The 16,449-nt window shown below is 37.5% G+C and overlaps 3 protein-coding genes across 3 annotated transcripts; 1 reads left to right on the top strand and 2 right to left on the bottom strand.

Annotated features, from left to right (window-relative positions):
* The first annotated feature begins 332 nt into the window (after positions 1–332).
* LOC106138271 (uncharacterized) lies at positions 333–1,794 on the top strand. The gene is made up of 3 exons (XM_013339381.2): positions 333–525; positions 994–1,121; positions 1,503–1,794. Exons 1-3 carry the CDS (start codon positions 464–466, stop codon positions 1,739–1,741), a joined length of 429 nt encoding a protein of 142 aa, XP_013194835.2. The 5' UTR covers positions 333–463; the 3' UTR covers positions 1,742–1,794.
* Positions 1,795–2,073: 279 nt separating this feature from the next.
* On the bottom strand, positions 2,074–3,692 carry LOC106138272 (uncharacterized). The gene is made up of 5 exons (XM_060947386.1): positions 3,643–3,692; positions 3,216–3,340; positions 2,740–2,877; positions 2,417–2,498; positions 2,074–2,239 (listed from the first exon to the last, which is right to left on the bottom strand). The coding sequence occupies exons 1-5, from the start codon at positions 3,690–3,692 to the stop codon at positions 2,074–2,076; spliced, it is 561 nt and encodes a 186-aa protein (XP_060803369.1).
* A 1,254-nt stretch (positions 3,693–4,946) lies between these two features.
* LOC106138281 (uncharacterized) lies at positions 4,947–15,630 on the bottom strand. Its single transcript, XM_060947419.1, has 10 exons — positions 15,411–15,630; positions 14,991–15,088; positions 14,058–14,243; positions 13,118–13,232; positions 12,217–12,289; positions 10,981–11,128; positions 10,430–10,565; positions 9,712–9,864; positions 8,364–8,524; positions 4,947–7,542 (listed from the first exon to the last, which is right to left on the bottom strand). The coding sequence occupies exons 1-10, from the start codon at positions 15,498–15,500 to the stop codon at positions 7,359–7,361; spliced, it is 1,344 nt and encodes a 447-aa protein (XP_060803402.1). The 5' UTR covers positions 15,501–15,630; the 3' UTR covers positions 4,947–7,358.
* Between the last annotated feature and the right edge of the window lie 819 nt (positions 15,631–16,449).

Raw genomic sequence — 16,449 nt, 5'->3', positions numbered from 1 at the left:
GAGTCGCGTTTTGGCGGCATATTTGAATATTGCATGTTCTTTTTCGATTTTTTAATAAAATTGCTAAAATAAAGTAAGAAAAGTATTTTAGGGCTCCTTATAAACAAATAAATACCCTAAGATAGTTTTTAGAACTTTGTCAAATAGCCTATTCCCGGGGAACCTGAGCAACACATATACACAATGTTACAAACCGTTATCAAAATAAGCTTTGCACATCAACGTAAAAAAGCTTCCTACATCTATCTGCTAAAGAACTTGGGATAATGAAATATTAAAAAGGTAATCTTTGTCAAGATCAGTTGACACCCACGATTTGAAAGGTGGTTTGGGGATATTAGGTACTACGGTGCTAAATTTGCAATTTTGCAAGTTATCTTATTGTTGAACCAAAATGTCTGAATCCAGTTAGCTAAATGTCTTTAGAAATTAACAGTCGCGGTGTCAATGTTAGGATTAAAAAATGGGTTGTGTGTGCTGTTCCTTGAGTTCTTTCGTCTCCATTGTACTTGATGCTTTAGAAAGGTATTTTAACTGTTATTTTTTAAAATTCAATTCGTTTTCCTCACAATGTATGTATGGTCCATACCATGCATACATTATCATATTAAAAAATCCTGATTATCTCAATAATTTTTTATTTAGATCCGATTTATTTTAATAAAATCGGCACAGTTGTTACTATATTTACTATCACATTTTTCATACAGATAGTTGCCTAGATTTTGAATGGGCGGTTAATACAGATACAGCCAAACCGAGGGCGCACGACAGTCATTAATTTATTTTAATTGAAATTAAAGCTATACCTATGAGTACCTATGAATGTCCTAGCCTATGTGACGATTATAAAGGCTTATTATTCTCACCCCACATCACACACAACAACACATTACTTAGAAGTAGCAAAACCTATCTCACTTAGGACATTTTTGATTTCTTATGTCCATTTTATGTAGGTATGTGCTAAAATAATCCTTGTGTGGTCTACAGAATATCACTATGCACTGTCTGCGCCATGTTGACCTGCTGTCTCTTGTTCACCATCATCACCGTCATGGTCATGGGAATCGGAATTGGCTACCATTATTGTTTTGTATCAAATTCCGTGGATTCCATGGGTATGTAGTGTATACTTCAGTATTACCACTTTTATAAGTTACGCCGATGGGCACCTGCGCAGAATTAAAATTTTTGTATGGCGCGAAATATTTGAGTCTATCAGCCTGTCAGAGCGCGCCATTTGAACCCGAAAACGGAACTGTCCGGTATTATGAGTGGATAGCAGAAGAAATTTATCTCTATGAATAGAAAAAAATGTTGCGTTAATAAGGTAGCTAATTCATTATCTGGATATTACAACTAGAACAGAGGTTAAGCAAGGCGGGGTACCAAGAAGAGTCACCCTAGCACCATACTCCCATTGCACGATTGATATTTGCCGCTAATAAAGGCACCTATCTTATATCCTTAACAAAACATGTGATTATATCCTATTTCAGCAAAGGCTGCAAAAGCCGCTGGGGCTCTAAGATCTGGCCCAGAGCAAGCGGAACGTTCGGGAAATGTAATGCGATCAGTTGACAAGGCGGTGAGGCGCGGCTTCGGTCGCAAAACCCGCCGAGAGATCAACGGCACCATGACTTCCAACCAAAATGTCAACTATACAGACTTGCACAACGGTAATATTACTGCCTATAACGTCGAACGATTCGACCTAAAAAACAAGACGTGGATCTAGTGGACATTATTATTTCATTATTATTATTTCGAAATATTTTGTGATGCCTCAGGCAAAAAATAAATCGATTTTGTTTTGAAATAGTTTTTATTTAAAAAGGAAATAAAAAAAGCACGTGACTCAAACCAATAGAGGTGACCCTAGTGGTAGGACAATGTAGCGAGGAAACCGCGGGTAAACGGCCGAAAACTTACCTTATGTGATCTCATAGGTAGAACTATATATTTAACTTTTTGTAAATGTGAAGCAGATTGTTAATAAAACGAATTTATTTTTAACACGTATTTTATTTAAAAAAAGAACATGATCGTTCAAAAACCGCTTTAAAACGGTCACGTGGTCGGCACCACAGAACTGGATATGGTGACATTAGAAGGTCGCAGTGGCCTCAAGAATGGTTCGGCGGGAATGGTAGTGTTCCTGGAGCGCCGAAAGCGGCCGATCAGCCTTCGGGCGAGTTCTTTCTCTTGCGGTGATAGGTCAGGTTCTCTTGGTGGCCTGGTTATAAAAGATTTAAGAAAAACTATAGTGCGGACGCGTGAAGCAAAAAATGCCGTTATATTACACTCTTCTCTCTTAGTACCTACACCCCTAGACATAATATGGACCCTTGCTAGGTCTAGATGCATGCCAAATTTGATTGTGAATAAAGGGAAAGAGTGTAGAGTACAATACCGTTCCGTTTCAAGTACGACAATCGGAGTTGCAGAAACGTCCATGTAGATTTTTTCTCCCGGCCTCTGCTGTTGATACACCTCTGTAAATGAATATTTAGATGAATTGGCAAATTTGCTGATTGTAAAATAATCCAATCAACTTTAGATGCAAATGTCTAAACAGCTTTAAAAACAATATAAAAAAAAAACAATAATAATGCCTCCAAAATTTTTAAGAGTTCCCTCGAAAAACGTCATTCCGTCAAAGAAGCTACAAAAAATTGCATTCTCTAAATTGGGGTGGGATACACTGCATAATTTCGTCCTATATTACAACGTTACCGAGTTCTGGTTGTGGCGCGTGTTCCACCTCGGACCTGTTGACCGCGACCAGCCGGACCACGGGCGCGCTCTCGTCCACACCGCTGTCTCCAGACCTTCGCCTCGACAGACCAGGCTCTGTGGTCGATCGCGATGACACTGCGTACGCAATATGATGTTAGAATTTATCTTATCAACTTTTAAAATCAATTACATGAACTTAAGAGGTACATCATAGAGAGGTTACCCGCTTCATACAGCATAGGTACCTACCATTCGGCAGGAAGCTGGGTTAATGTTTTGGAACCAAATTTCCTTTTGCTAAATTTGAATGGTTAAAGAACCAATTTTTTTTTATTTGTTGTTCTAAGCGCATTTAACTAAAAACTATCAAATGTCGTAGAACACACGTTGTTATAAGTAAGTGAGGTGAGCTATCTAAGTACTCGTATCTTTGCAAAGTTTCTATTTTATTAAAAATAACCCTGCAGACTCACCGGCAAATGATGCCAATTCTTTTTGTGCGTAGTGGTAGCCCACTGCGATGCCGTAAATCATTAGGACGATGACTGTGAACATGAGCAGCATCAGCAGGAAAGCACAGCAAGTCCATGTCAAAACTCTAAAAAAAAAGTAAGTAAGTAATTACCCGCCATAGAATACCTCACCTCATACGTACGTGTTACTTAGGTAGCTATACCGCTATTAAATGCAAGTGAATTAAAAAATAAATTACTTACGCAAATTATTTACTTATGATGTTTTCAATAAGTAACGACTTTGTGAATAAATAAAATAATAAAATTTCTGCAAAAAGACACACCTTAAAGAACATTCCTTCAGTAGAAACTTTTTCCAAATGGGCTTATAAAAACGAATCCGGCCCTCAATTGTTAGTAATATGAAAACATAGTAGGTGCTTACCTTTCAACGCAGAATGTTATAGAACAAACAATGGATTGTATAAGTCCCATGATCAATGATTATCTGCAAAATATCATAGTAGTAGTTATACTAAATGAAATAATATCTAAACAAATTCCTATAAAGACATGTATTTCCCCACTTATTATCACTTACACAATAAAAAGCATTATGGATTCTTTACGAAATGTTAAAAAAATTGGCAAGCTTAAGTGGTCGAATTTAAAAATTTTAGGACTATTTTCTGTGGATTGGATAAAGTCTAGCCCCTGAAAAGCTATTTCAATGATTGTAACTCACCTAATAAATAGGCTACCACTTCATAATAAACGATATCGTGTAGTAATGGTAAAAGTCATGTTCCGATAAGAGGACGAAAGTGTTGGATTGTTTGGATTAAATAACATAAATGAATAATTTGTAAAAACAAGGAGCTTCTTCTAAACTTTAAACGGCTATCACCATAGTGATTTTAATAAGCTCTTTGGCTATTCTTCTTTCATGTCACACACGTTTTTTACTTTTTTATGTTAGCTCTTTCTTTGCTAGGAGTATTTACTTAAAAATATAATGTCAATGTTCATTTGGTTCGATATGCTGAGTCAAAAATTAACATAAGGGAGGGATGTAAAAAAACTATAAATAAAACTGTAATCATTTTATTAACAAGATTAAAAATTACAACAGTCTCAAATTTGAAAATCAATCACAACCAATGTAAATATATCCAAATTTAAAAAATTATTGCTTTCGAATTTCTCAATATCATATTATCCGTTTAACGTTTTATTAATTTAATCTAGGAATATAAATTAAATAACTTAAGCCTAATATTGTTATAATCGTATCAATTGTAGGTATTTATTATTCCTAACAACATTATATACAGTAGCTCAAACGAGATACTAGCGTACGGACGAAACAGCCTTATACAAAAATTGAATTCTACATAATATCAAATATACATATTACAATCAACTGACGGTATAATATCATCATTATCATAAATTCGACTTAGGACGTCCACTGCTGAACATAGGCCTCCCCTACTGAGTTCTACCTCCACCTCGCACTGTTGGAGGCGACCTGCATTCAACGTTCCCCGCGGAATTCACCAGACCTGTCGGTTACCACGGTCGGTTCATCTCGCGGGGGGCCGTCCCACGCTGGGATAATAACGATAATAGTATATGTACCACATAAGAAATTACAGAATTTGTGTAATTGATGAATACCATTAAGGTAACTTGATCTTTGAACACAAAAATAATGAACCGCTAGGTAGATACTATGGTAACCAAGATGCTAGTGATGAAGACACTGTGCAAAGTTGAATCATTTCACACAAAAAGTATATTAGTCTCAAATTGAAACTGGCCTTTCGAAACAGCTCAATATATCTGAAACGATAAAAATAAATAATAGGTATTTTTTACAATTGATTTTATGCAAAGCCGCCACAGTCAATGTAAGAAATTACACAAAATAATGCTTGTATACAAATTAATAAAAAAAAAAATGTTTTATAAGCAAATTAAACATAGATTCAGCAATAAAATCCTTCAATAAAGTTTACTTTAAAAGTGAATAAGGCACTTTAATCATTATATTAATAGGTACTTTCTCGTGATAAGACTTTAGTATTGAAGTAATACACAAAATATCTTTTTTTTAATGAAAAAATATCAAAGAGGAAGCTGCCTTGTTCAACGATATAAAGAGAGGAATAAAAATTAAGAAATATAGAAAAAATATAAAAAAATATATTAATAAAAAAAATACATAAATAATACAAAGATAAAAAACTGCCAAAAAAAATTACTAAAACTCCGTTGGCGCCTGTAGGCTCCATGGCTTGTAGGCCCTGATGATAAACCTACTTCATAAAATTTATAATTAGAATGACAACTGTTTATATTTATATATTGTTATGTTCTATCTTTGTTGCTCCTGTCGCTCATAAGTAACGTACAAAATCCACGATGGAACCGCAATGCCACTGACCTCCTCATATTTACACACAGGACTGGCTGCTGTCATTATATTATTGTGACGATTTGGGTGTCGCCATTTTGGCGCTCAAGGCAAAGACAATTGTCCATAGAACTAAACGCTTATTTTTACGTTAGCTCCTTTCGATTTTGTGTTATTTAAATCTACCGTCTGTAATCTGTCACTAAGGTTTGATTTAATTAGTTCAATGGCAACAGTGTCGAATCCGTAATGAGCTAGTTTGAGCATAAGAGTTCCATGATCTACGCAATCAAATGCTTCAGTCAGATCGCATCAGTGATGTGTGTGTGTAGCGAGTTTTACAAAACACACATTTTCTCACGTTTATTTAGCTCAATTTCTACAAATGAATAACATTTCACAAAATAAAATAAAGATTTTTAAAAAAACATTCGCCGGTGTCACAATCTCTTACGGTAGACATTTGCAATGAACGTCAAAATTAGTTCTCCGGACAATCGCAATGATTGCAGTGGCGCTTCATATGCCACACAAAATTAGTTGTCATTTGTATGGAACAGCCTGTGCATAGATAGAGGTCAATGTCCAATGCGCAAAAAGCTATCATCAAACACACAACATAATATTCTCAGATATTAGAAAGCTGTCTTGATCAACGGTATAATAATAACGATATAAGCGGAATTACAGCAGGGAATTATATCTCATATAAAGTAGTACATCTTAAAAAGTTTCAAGAAAGATGAACGATGAAAAAGATACACAAAAAGTCAAAAAATATATCTTAATTCAAATAAAAAAAAAAATAAAAAAAAAAACAAACATATACAAAGTCAAACATAAAGCTACACACAACAGTCTGTCTGAGGCAAGTTATTATAAATTAACTAAGAGAAACGATATGTACTGAATAGGGACACCCCAAATGTACCTACATTGACGACCCAGCATAAGTGTCGGACACGGGACCAAATAAACTGTACACACAATTTCTATTCGTTGGTGATAATAGAACACAATAAAAAAAATAAAAACAATGTATGAAATCATGTGAACCCCATGAATTCGAATATAAAAACTACTAGCCAGACTGCACTTTCTTGTCTCTTGCTTGCCACGACGGAGTCCCGATGCGCAAAAACTGCGCTGTTATTATCATCTAAATCTCCACGATAAATGCTCCACCTCTCGCAATATTTCGGTTTCCTTCTGAATTTTGACGTGTAGAACCACCAGTTGTATGTGTCATAGTCTACATCATCCTACTAATATTATAAATGCGAAAATTTGTGAGTATGTCAGTATGGATGTTTGTTACTCTTTCACGCAAGAACTACTGAACCGATCACGATGAAATTTGACATGTAGGCAGCTGAAGATCCAGAATAACATATAGGCTACTTTTTATCCCGGAGTTCCCGCGGGATTGATAGGGTTTCTCTAGTAGGTTATATTTAATGAGTACCTATCAAATGCTTCAGTCAGATCGCATCAGAGATGTGTGTCTATCGAGTTTTACAAAACATAGGTACATTTTCTCACGTTTATTTTTTATCCCGAAATTCCTGTGGGATTGACAGGGTTTCCATGCGGACGAAGTCGCGGGCGGGCTCTATTAAGCTATACATACATACATAACATACATAAAATCACGCCTCTTTCCCGGAGGGGTAGGCAGAGACTACCTCTTTCCACTTGCCACGATCTCTGCATACTCTCAATTAAGCTATATTCTATGGGTATCACTGCTTGGCGTGCAGTATGTCCCACAGCGGCAACTCCTGTAAAGCGATGCGCGCCTCGTGCTGTAGCTGTGAGGCGGCGGCGGGCGCGGCGGCGGCCAGCGCGGCGCCGCGCAGCCACGCGGCCGCCAGCGGCGCCGCGCCGCTCAGCGGGCCCAGCCCCGTCACGTGGAGGTCCATGGCGCTGTGCGGAACGTTATTGTCTTCTTAATATATCGCTCCTTGGGTGAAACAAAGTCACAGATAGCCAAAATTGCAAAAACGAACTAAGTTTGCCAAATTGTTTTTGAATCATACCTTTACTTGGGGAAAAAAAAACATTTGCGAAAGTAAACAATTAATATTGCACTGATGTTAAACCTACTATAAATAGTAATCCAGAAATGAACAAATACATGAGAAAAAATAAAATAAAAGTCTTCTCCTGTAAAATTTAAAAAAGAGTTGTTGTGACTTTATTGCACCGAAGTTGCGATATATAAGAAGAATCATGAAGCGAAATAAATATAAAAGATGATTCCTTAATACTTTTTTTTGACGCCGGAAGAAACTAATTAATTAATACAATATCTGAACTAGAAATATATAATATGATGATAACTTCTTCTTCTGGCTTTAGTTCCAGTTGCATCCTCACCGTTCTGGAGAAGCTCGGGGTAAGCCCTTGACCATGGATCTTGCAGTGGGTGAGTCAGTTTTTTACACGAAGTGACTCCCATCTGACCTTTGCAACCCGTATTGGATCGATCACGGTTATACATCCGTTGCCTTAATGTGCAGGATTCTTCACGTTGTTTTCCCTTACCGTAAGCGTAGGTTATATTAGTATTCAAACTAATGTAACTCAAAAAAAGTCATTGGTACATGACCGCGGTGTGATTCGAACCGGTGCCTTAACTATTCGACCACCAACGCTCAGTAAAATACTATAATAAAAAACACTGGCGACACTGCTGAAAAAGTCAACAACACTAGGAGGTCAAATTCAACCATATAAATGCTCACCCCATCCTGTCTATCCGTAGGTCAGTGAGCTGCGCGTAGGGTTCCCACCGCGCCAGGCCCACGCTCATCGCCAGATGTAGCGAGCAGCCCACCAGTGTGGCCACCAGCCGCCCACCGCACGACACGCCCATCGCCTTGATGCGGTAGTCGTCGTAGCCCACCTAAACAGTCAACATTACATCAGTGGGCTGTGGCCCACCCTCAGAGTGAGATGAAGACAGCCCACAAACGTGGCCACCAGCCGCCCACCGCACGACACGCCCATCGCCTTGATGCGGTAGTCGTCGTAGCCCACCTAAACAGTCAACATTACATTAGTGGGCTGTGGCCCACCCTCAGAGTGAGATGAAGACAGCCCACAAACATGACCACCAGCCGCCCACCGCACGACACACCCATCGCCTTGATGCGGTAGTCGTCGTAACCCACCTAAACAGTCAACATTACATCAGTGGGCTTTGGCCCACCCTCAGAGTGAGATGAAGAAAATAGATCACAAACGTGGCCACCAGCCGCCCACCGCACGACACGCCCATCGCCTTGATGCGGTAGTCGTCGTAGCCCACCTAAACAGTCAACATTGCATCAGTGGGCTGTGGCCCACCCTGAGAGAGAGATGAAGACAGCCCACAAACGTGGCCACCAGCCGCCCACCGCACGACACGCCCATGGCCTTGATGCGGTATTCGTCGTAGCCCACCTAAACAGTCAACATTACATCAGTGGGCTGTGGCCCACCCTCAGAGTGAGATGAAGACAGCCCACAAACGTGACCACCAGCCGCCCACCGCACGACACGCCCATCGCCTTGATGCGGTAGTCGTAGCCCACCTAAACAGTCAACATTACATCAGTGGGCTGTGGCCCACCCTCAGAGTGGGTTGAAGAAACCAGCCCTCAAACGTGGCCACGTCAGTAAATGTCAGGACCCGATGTTGACTTTTAACCCCATCAGAACATCAGAATGATTCAGAACAGGGAAGTGTCATACAAACTGTAACACACTTTATTCTACTAGGGCGTGGGGCGGTTATTCACGGGAATGCTCGTATAGGGATAGTACAGTACTACCAATTCCAATTTTATAAATCGCATCGGTAATAATCGACGGCGCAGAATACCGTGACTTACCGCCGAATCAAACCGAATAAAAAAACAACTTTATTACATGTACATTAAACCTAAAACCCAATAGCGAGCAGTTCAGTACGCGGGTGGCAATAGCAAATGGCGTGCTCTGATAGGCTCAATCGCCCAAATATTTTCGCGCCATACAAAAATTACGACTTCTTCAGGCGTAACTTACAAAAGTGGTAATATTGTAGATAGGTTCTATCGTTGTCCTCACCTGAAGGTCCTTTATCCTGAGCGTGGCGCGGAAACTGCTCTTCATGGGGTCTGAGGTGCTCACGCTGACGTCACTGATCCTGTTCACAGTCGACAAGTTCTTCACCCATCCCGTGTCCGTCTCAAATTTGCCTACGAATGATATCGATCCTATCTGGAAAGAACATTATGGTTATGAACATTAGTTTGAGTGCTAACCGATGCTCTTCGGGGAGGGAAAACATCGCGAGGTTGCTTAGGTCAGATGGGAGTCGCTTCGTGTAAAAACCTGGCTCACCCAATCCAGGATCCATGGTCAAAGACCCCGGGCTCCTCTCCAGAGTGGTGAGGATGCAACCTGCGCTAAAAGTGGAAAAAGACTGACTGACTGACATTACAATGTTCAGTGCATCTAGACCTAGAGCCTTGAGATTTTAAATTTGGTGTCAGTTCCTTACATGGTTATAAAGAGTGAAGAGAATTTTCTTTTAACGCGGGCGGAACCACCATTGACAAGACCAAGATCAAGATGATACCCGACCCCATGGACTGAAATCCGAGGACGCCGAAAACCCGACCAAGTGGAGAGAAAAAAGTCGAAAGGCGAACCCCGGGCCTCGAAACAATTCTGTGGAAGGTGCAACAAGGAACACGCACAGATGAGAGAGAGAGAGACTGACTTGTGAATGGAACACATTAGAGGAGAGCAGGAGAAAGTGAAAGGGAGAGGAATAGAATACCTTATGCATAAAAGTGGCATGTAGAGGCGGCATTTCGAGCACCTCACGACAGTTCTGCAGCAGAGTTCTTCGCATGTTGATGAGCACCATGTCTATTATTTTGTTGCCGTTCTGAGCCAAACATTCTACCATTGAACTGAAAGAAAGTTATATACATATTTAATACCAATGATTCCTTTATGAATTGATCCGGGAACTACCCCGAGGACGAGAAGCGGGCAATTGAACAATAAATTCAGATTAAAAAAAAATTTTATCGACTTCAAAAAAAGAACACTAAAAATCTAGAAATACTTAATTAAAAATTAAATTGACAATACGTCGTACCCAGGCGAATAGTGGTACCTAAAATAAATGATTTTTGATTTATGACCTGACCTCAACCAAATTTCTATGGGACCAATCGAACACATTGCTCCTTTAAATGAAAAAAAAATATTTTTAAAATCGGATAACAAATACCGGAGATATGCGGTATATAATATAAAAAAAATATGGACGAATTGAAAACCTTCTTTTTTTAAAGTCAAAAGAAAAATATGTTTTCTTACCTATAAGCTTCTAAAAGGCTGGGGTTTGAACACATGACGTCGGACACACTGGTGGCCTGCCTCAGTACCACCTTCAGATGACTTTCCAATTTCTCTCTCAACAGCGCGTACAGAGGTAACGATATAGCTGCTGTTAGCGGCAGGTCATCTGAACATAGACAAAAATTTTTTTTTTCAGGAACGATTTATATGTTAAATTTTTTGGCCAGTGTGTTACAGGTTGTATATTATTATATTGACTCAGATAAGAGGTTTTCTTTGAATAATGATTATTTTGCATTTTGTAAATGCGCAACCTGTGCTCCTCTCCTGGGTTAGTCCCGGTTATATCCTCAGCTCCAGGCGCCAGGAGAAAGAAGAATGTTAAATTACGCATAACGTTAATCGAATCTTTAACGAACGTAACGTTAACGAAACGTAACAAATACATTAACCTATAGCAAATGAGGAATATGTTTTACACGCAGCGTCATCATCATCCTGGCGTTATTTCCTCTCTTTCTGGCGTCTGATCATAATCTAGTATTGGAAAGGTCCAATCCAAGATTTGCAAGTCCAAAAATGTGATTCCGATTCTGACCTCGGTGACCCTTTTTACAACTTTGTCACTAATTTGAGACATCACTTTCACAATTTTTTGGGAAATAAAGAGAAAATTCTATTATTAGATTATAGGTATTATAAAGAAATGGCATGGAATCTATGTAAAAATGTAGTTATAACAAAAATACTTTGCAGAACATTTTGCGCAATGAAACCGGCCTTCGCTTTAAGTAGTTCAAGTTTCACTTTCAATTGTCACTTATTGCACAACTGATAGGCTGTGTCTAAGTATTTCATAATTGCTGCTTATCAGTAGTTCTTTGCACAGTAACTGTGTCATCTATTCTATTGGAATACGCAGATACATGCAACTTGCATTCCATGCGGGCAGTCACTATCACTACATATTATAAGGTTCCCTATAATTTGTAAGTCTGTATGTATGCGCTAATGTCGGAAAGTTGTGGACGGATTTTGCACCTGTTTAAAATGATGGTAAATGGGTTTTCTTTTCCCGTAGCATGACACGCGCGATGCCGTTTTTATAGCGCGTGCCATGCTACGGGGGCATAAAACCCTCTTTCCAACATTTTAATTAGGTCCTACAAAATCCGGACTGAGAAAGGTTTAAATCTATAAATGTTATCCGTGCAAAGCCGGGGCGGGCCGCTTGTATAGCAATAAGAGACTTACCGATATGTTTAGCTAACTGCTCGGTGGTGGCGAACTCGTATCCTCCACCTCTTTGCGGTGACGGCCATGACAACTGAAACGGAGAATAACATTTGTAGTTATATTTTCGCGCCATACAAATATAAGATAGACTCCGGCGCAGGTACATCGGTATAACCTATAAAACTGTTTTGGATAATGATAAATGCTGAAAGGCATTTACATCAAGAGTTTGAAATTTGACATGTAGGTTCTTTATGTGGTTTAGGCCTGCATTATAATTTTTTATTGTTAAAATTTCGTACAAATCAATTAATCATAACAAAGTATTCTCTCATCCATATTTCTATTCATAGTTTGGATAATTGTGATGTTGACGTTATTGAAGAAAATGCTGCAGTGTTTGTTACCGCTTCTTCTGCACAGACGCTTTGGAAGCGGCAGTAAACTTAGTTTTAAATAATTTATTTGACGTCAACCAATGTTGTGAAACAAAAAGATATGACAGTTATTAATTGACTAGCTGTGCCCGCGACTCCGTCCGCGTGGAATAGATTTTTCATCGTGGCATCATTGAAGCCCGCAAGGATGAATAATGTTCCCCGTTTTTTTTCACATTTTCCATTATTTCTTAATAGTTGAAGCGTGATTTTATATAGCCTAAAGCCTTCCTCGATAAATGTTCTATTCAACACAAAAATAATTTTTCAATTCGAACCAGTAGTTCCTGAGATTAGCGCGTTCAAACAAACAAACTCTTCAGCTTTATAATAATAGTATAGATATTGCAATGTCTCATAATAATGAATAATATTATTGAATTTGAATTGTTTTGAAGATTTTCCGAAATTCCCGCGGTTACGGGGTTACATTGAGTTATCGGAAAACATAATTTACCTACAATGAGTGCACACAACTCTACCTTGACAAGTACTTCATCATGTACAAATTGTATCCCAGGGTTGATGAAGGAGTATGCGTCGTCTTTCAGCACGAGGCCCACTTCCACGTCAGCGGTCATGTTTGACAGAGATATCCTATAATTAGATTTTAGTGATGTGACGTCAATAAGTGATACCTCTTATCCAATTTTGAAAATAAATCTATTCTATTCTATATAGAAGCAAGAGTAAGCAATTATTTGTTAAAAGTAAACTACTTTTAACAATAAATTGTCGTGAAAGCCCTTAAAAATTGGGAATTTAGTAGTGCGATAATTGTAAAAATACACGCTGGAATAGCTTCTTTGAATATATTATAAACATTAATTATTTTGTACAAAGTCAAATAATCTATAAAAATTAAAATATTCAGATAGAACTTTTTTTATCTTGAATGCGCCATTCTCGAATTAACCTGACGCACAAAAAGGATCAAATGTCCATGATTTTAGATACACATTACCTTGTTATAGTAGAGTGACCAGTATTTAAAAGGTGTACCAAGAAGTAAATTAAATCTGAAAGACATTATTGAATCAAATAATTCAAGCATTCATTGGCTTCAGTACTTAATATTTGTTTTCAAATATTACTTCTTACCAATAAATCCAAAGGGAGACCTGTCAGTAAATTGATTTTATTAAATTTTGAAGCACAATCATTTGGATTTAGAGATAATATGAATTTTTTGCAACTGTTTTTGTGGCAATATGCAATAGTAGAAATTGCTGATCCTGTCCCATAGGGCTTTCAAGCTACAAGGGTAATAAAGCTTTATTCGCAAAAGCATTCTTAAATGACTCGCTCTTTCTCTCATAAGTGTCTTTCCAATTGTTCTGAATATAGTTTATTGGAACAAACAGGCTTATGCTCAAGTAGTAGGACAGGCTAAAAAAGTATCAAAACTTGATGTTTACTTACAAAACATGGCCCTCCGACATCACAGGTATGAGGTTATACAAGTTCTCATTGAACGCACTGTATAGACCTCTGACGCTGACCTCTCCTAAGGAACATGTTAGTTTGAGCCCCATCGACTTGAGGTCCAGGGAGAGGCTCTGAACGTGGAATGTTGGTGGCTTGACTAGCTCCAGTCTTGTGAGGTTTCTGAAACATAGAAATAAATCACATGGTGCTCAAAAGTGATTTCACATTTACCAATTTGCATAGAAAATAATGAATTTTATAATATTAGTGTGGCGGACAGTAATATCAAACATTGATCTAATATAATTACTAATATTATTAATATGATCATCAGAACCTAATTTTTGTTACCTGTTATATGGTACAGTAAATAAATAGGTAATGAAAAGAAACATTTTTATGTCAAACACACTGTAGAAGTTTAGTGAAGTCCTAGGTAATCTTTTAGAATAATGAAATTATTAGGCAAAAACATTATCATGATTGATGTTTAATACGCAATTAGAAAATAATTAACCATTACAAATTTAAATGAGATAAAAAAATACAAAGAAATGTTTTATAAATTGGCATAAATATTGAAAGACGCTGTCCCACTGCCAGTAAATTATTGTGGTACACTTTAAAAAAAAATTTATAAGACCCTTGCGATTAGGCTTTTGCATAGTAATTTAAACATATATCTAGATGTGTTATATTATATTTAAATGATAGAGAATAATAAAAAGTACAAACTTATATTGTACTACTAACACAATATTATGTATGATTTAAGATGCAAATTAAAAGTTAACTAAACCAGTAGGTATGTATAATACACACATATAATCACATCTTTATCCCTTGCAGGGTCCCAAATATTAAATAAAAAAATCTTTTTAATATATAGGTATATACGAATAACTGGAATGTTCACTTCTAACTTACACTTGGGTATTTTTGGCAAAATATGATGTGTCTTCCAAGGTGTCCCGTTTATTCTGTTCACCATTTTTTGATTGTTGTAGTATGACATTGGTAAAACTCTGAAAATAAGATGATTATCAACTCACTACTGGACTTTTACTGTCTAATTTATGTTAAATTAGTATACCAACTTTAGAGAAAAAAAAATGGTTTTTATGTATATCAACTTCAGTAAGGGTTGTTTGGTTCAAACTTTAGCAGTTAAAGTAGAAGTTATATATTTAGGAAAAAAAGATTTATGAATTTTTAAGCATTAAGAAAAAATAAGGTATATTGTATGTAATTGCGATGAGTCGACCCGAGACACTTCAGAGATTTTTTGCGGGGGAGCCATAGGGCCAAGTTATCACTTATTTAATTTAAGAGTAAACCTAAACATACCCTTTTAATAACATCTTGAAGATTAGGCTGGACTGTCGTCAAAAGATTATCCAATTCTTGTTCGATATCAATACTGTTCTCCTTGGTCATTTCGATAAATACATTCCAACTAGAACTTTTGAGTCAGCGTAATTGATAAGGTGAAATTAATGTTTTATTCTACAAATACCAAAACATATTGAATTGAAATTAAGTAGGTAAGTATGTACAAAAAAAATTAAATACGATTTGACATTTGATTACTTAATTTGACACGATTTGACAGATTTGTATGTGTTTGACATTGACTATGACAATAGGGAATGCCAAGTTGTCATCGTCCTTTTTCATGACACTGGATGTGAGATTTACTGCATGATGCAAGCGATAGCTATGCTAGATTTACCTTGGTCGTTACACTACATTTTAAAGAAACTAATCCTAAAGTGGCCCCTCGAATCTTGAAATAGGATCAATTAATCTCTTACATACATAAAATTACGCCTCTTTCCCGGAGGGGTAGGCAGAGACTACCTCTTTCCACTTGCCACGATTTCTGCATACTTCCTTCGCTTCATACACATTCATAACTACATATTTTCATGCAAGCTCGGCGGTTATATTCATCTCTTCATTCTGGATATCGAAAAAGACAAAGTTACACAAAGACAAAGTTACAATAAATTTTTATAACATGCATCACGCTTCGTTCAGAGGAAGGTAGCCGAAGACTGTGGATTTCTAAGCTAAACAAAAACAATAGCTGTTTCGCTTATTGTTATGATGTGAAAAAACGATAGCTTTTTGCGCGATAAAAATGGCGTCGCGCGTACCGTGCTTCAGCAGCTGGATTCGTCTTTTAGGCGACAGGTAAGATATGCTGAACCCTATGTGATAAGAAAATTTCTTGATTGTTAAAATTTGGACTTCAGTTGATGACAGTCGTAAAGGGTCTATTGCTTTTGTCATAGTTACTAGATACGTCCTCGTGAAGAAGCAAACGGGATCCATTTGGTTATTACCACTTTTATAAGCTACATCAATGTACCTGTGCAGAATC

The sequence above is a fragment of the Amyelois transitella genome, chromosome 13 (assembly GCF_032362555.1).
Source record: "Amyelois transitella isolate CPQ chromosome 13, ilAmyTran1.1, whole genome shotgun sequence".
In the NCBI taxonomy this organism is placed as follows: domain Eukaryota; kingdom Metazoa; phylum Arthropoda; class Insecta; order Lepidoptera; family Pyralidae; genus Amyelois; species Amyelois transitella.
The sequence above is the reverse complement of the archived record's forward strand: the minus strand, read 5'-3'. Positions and strand labels throughout refer to the sequence as shown.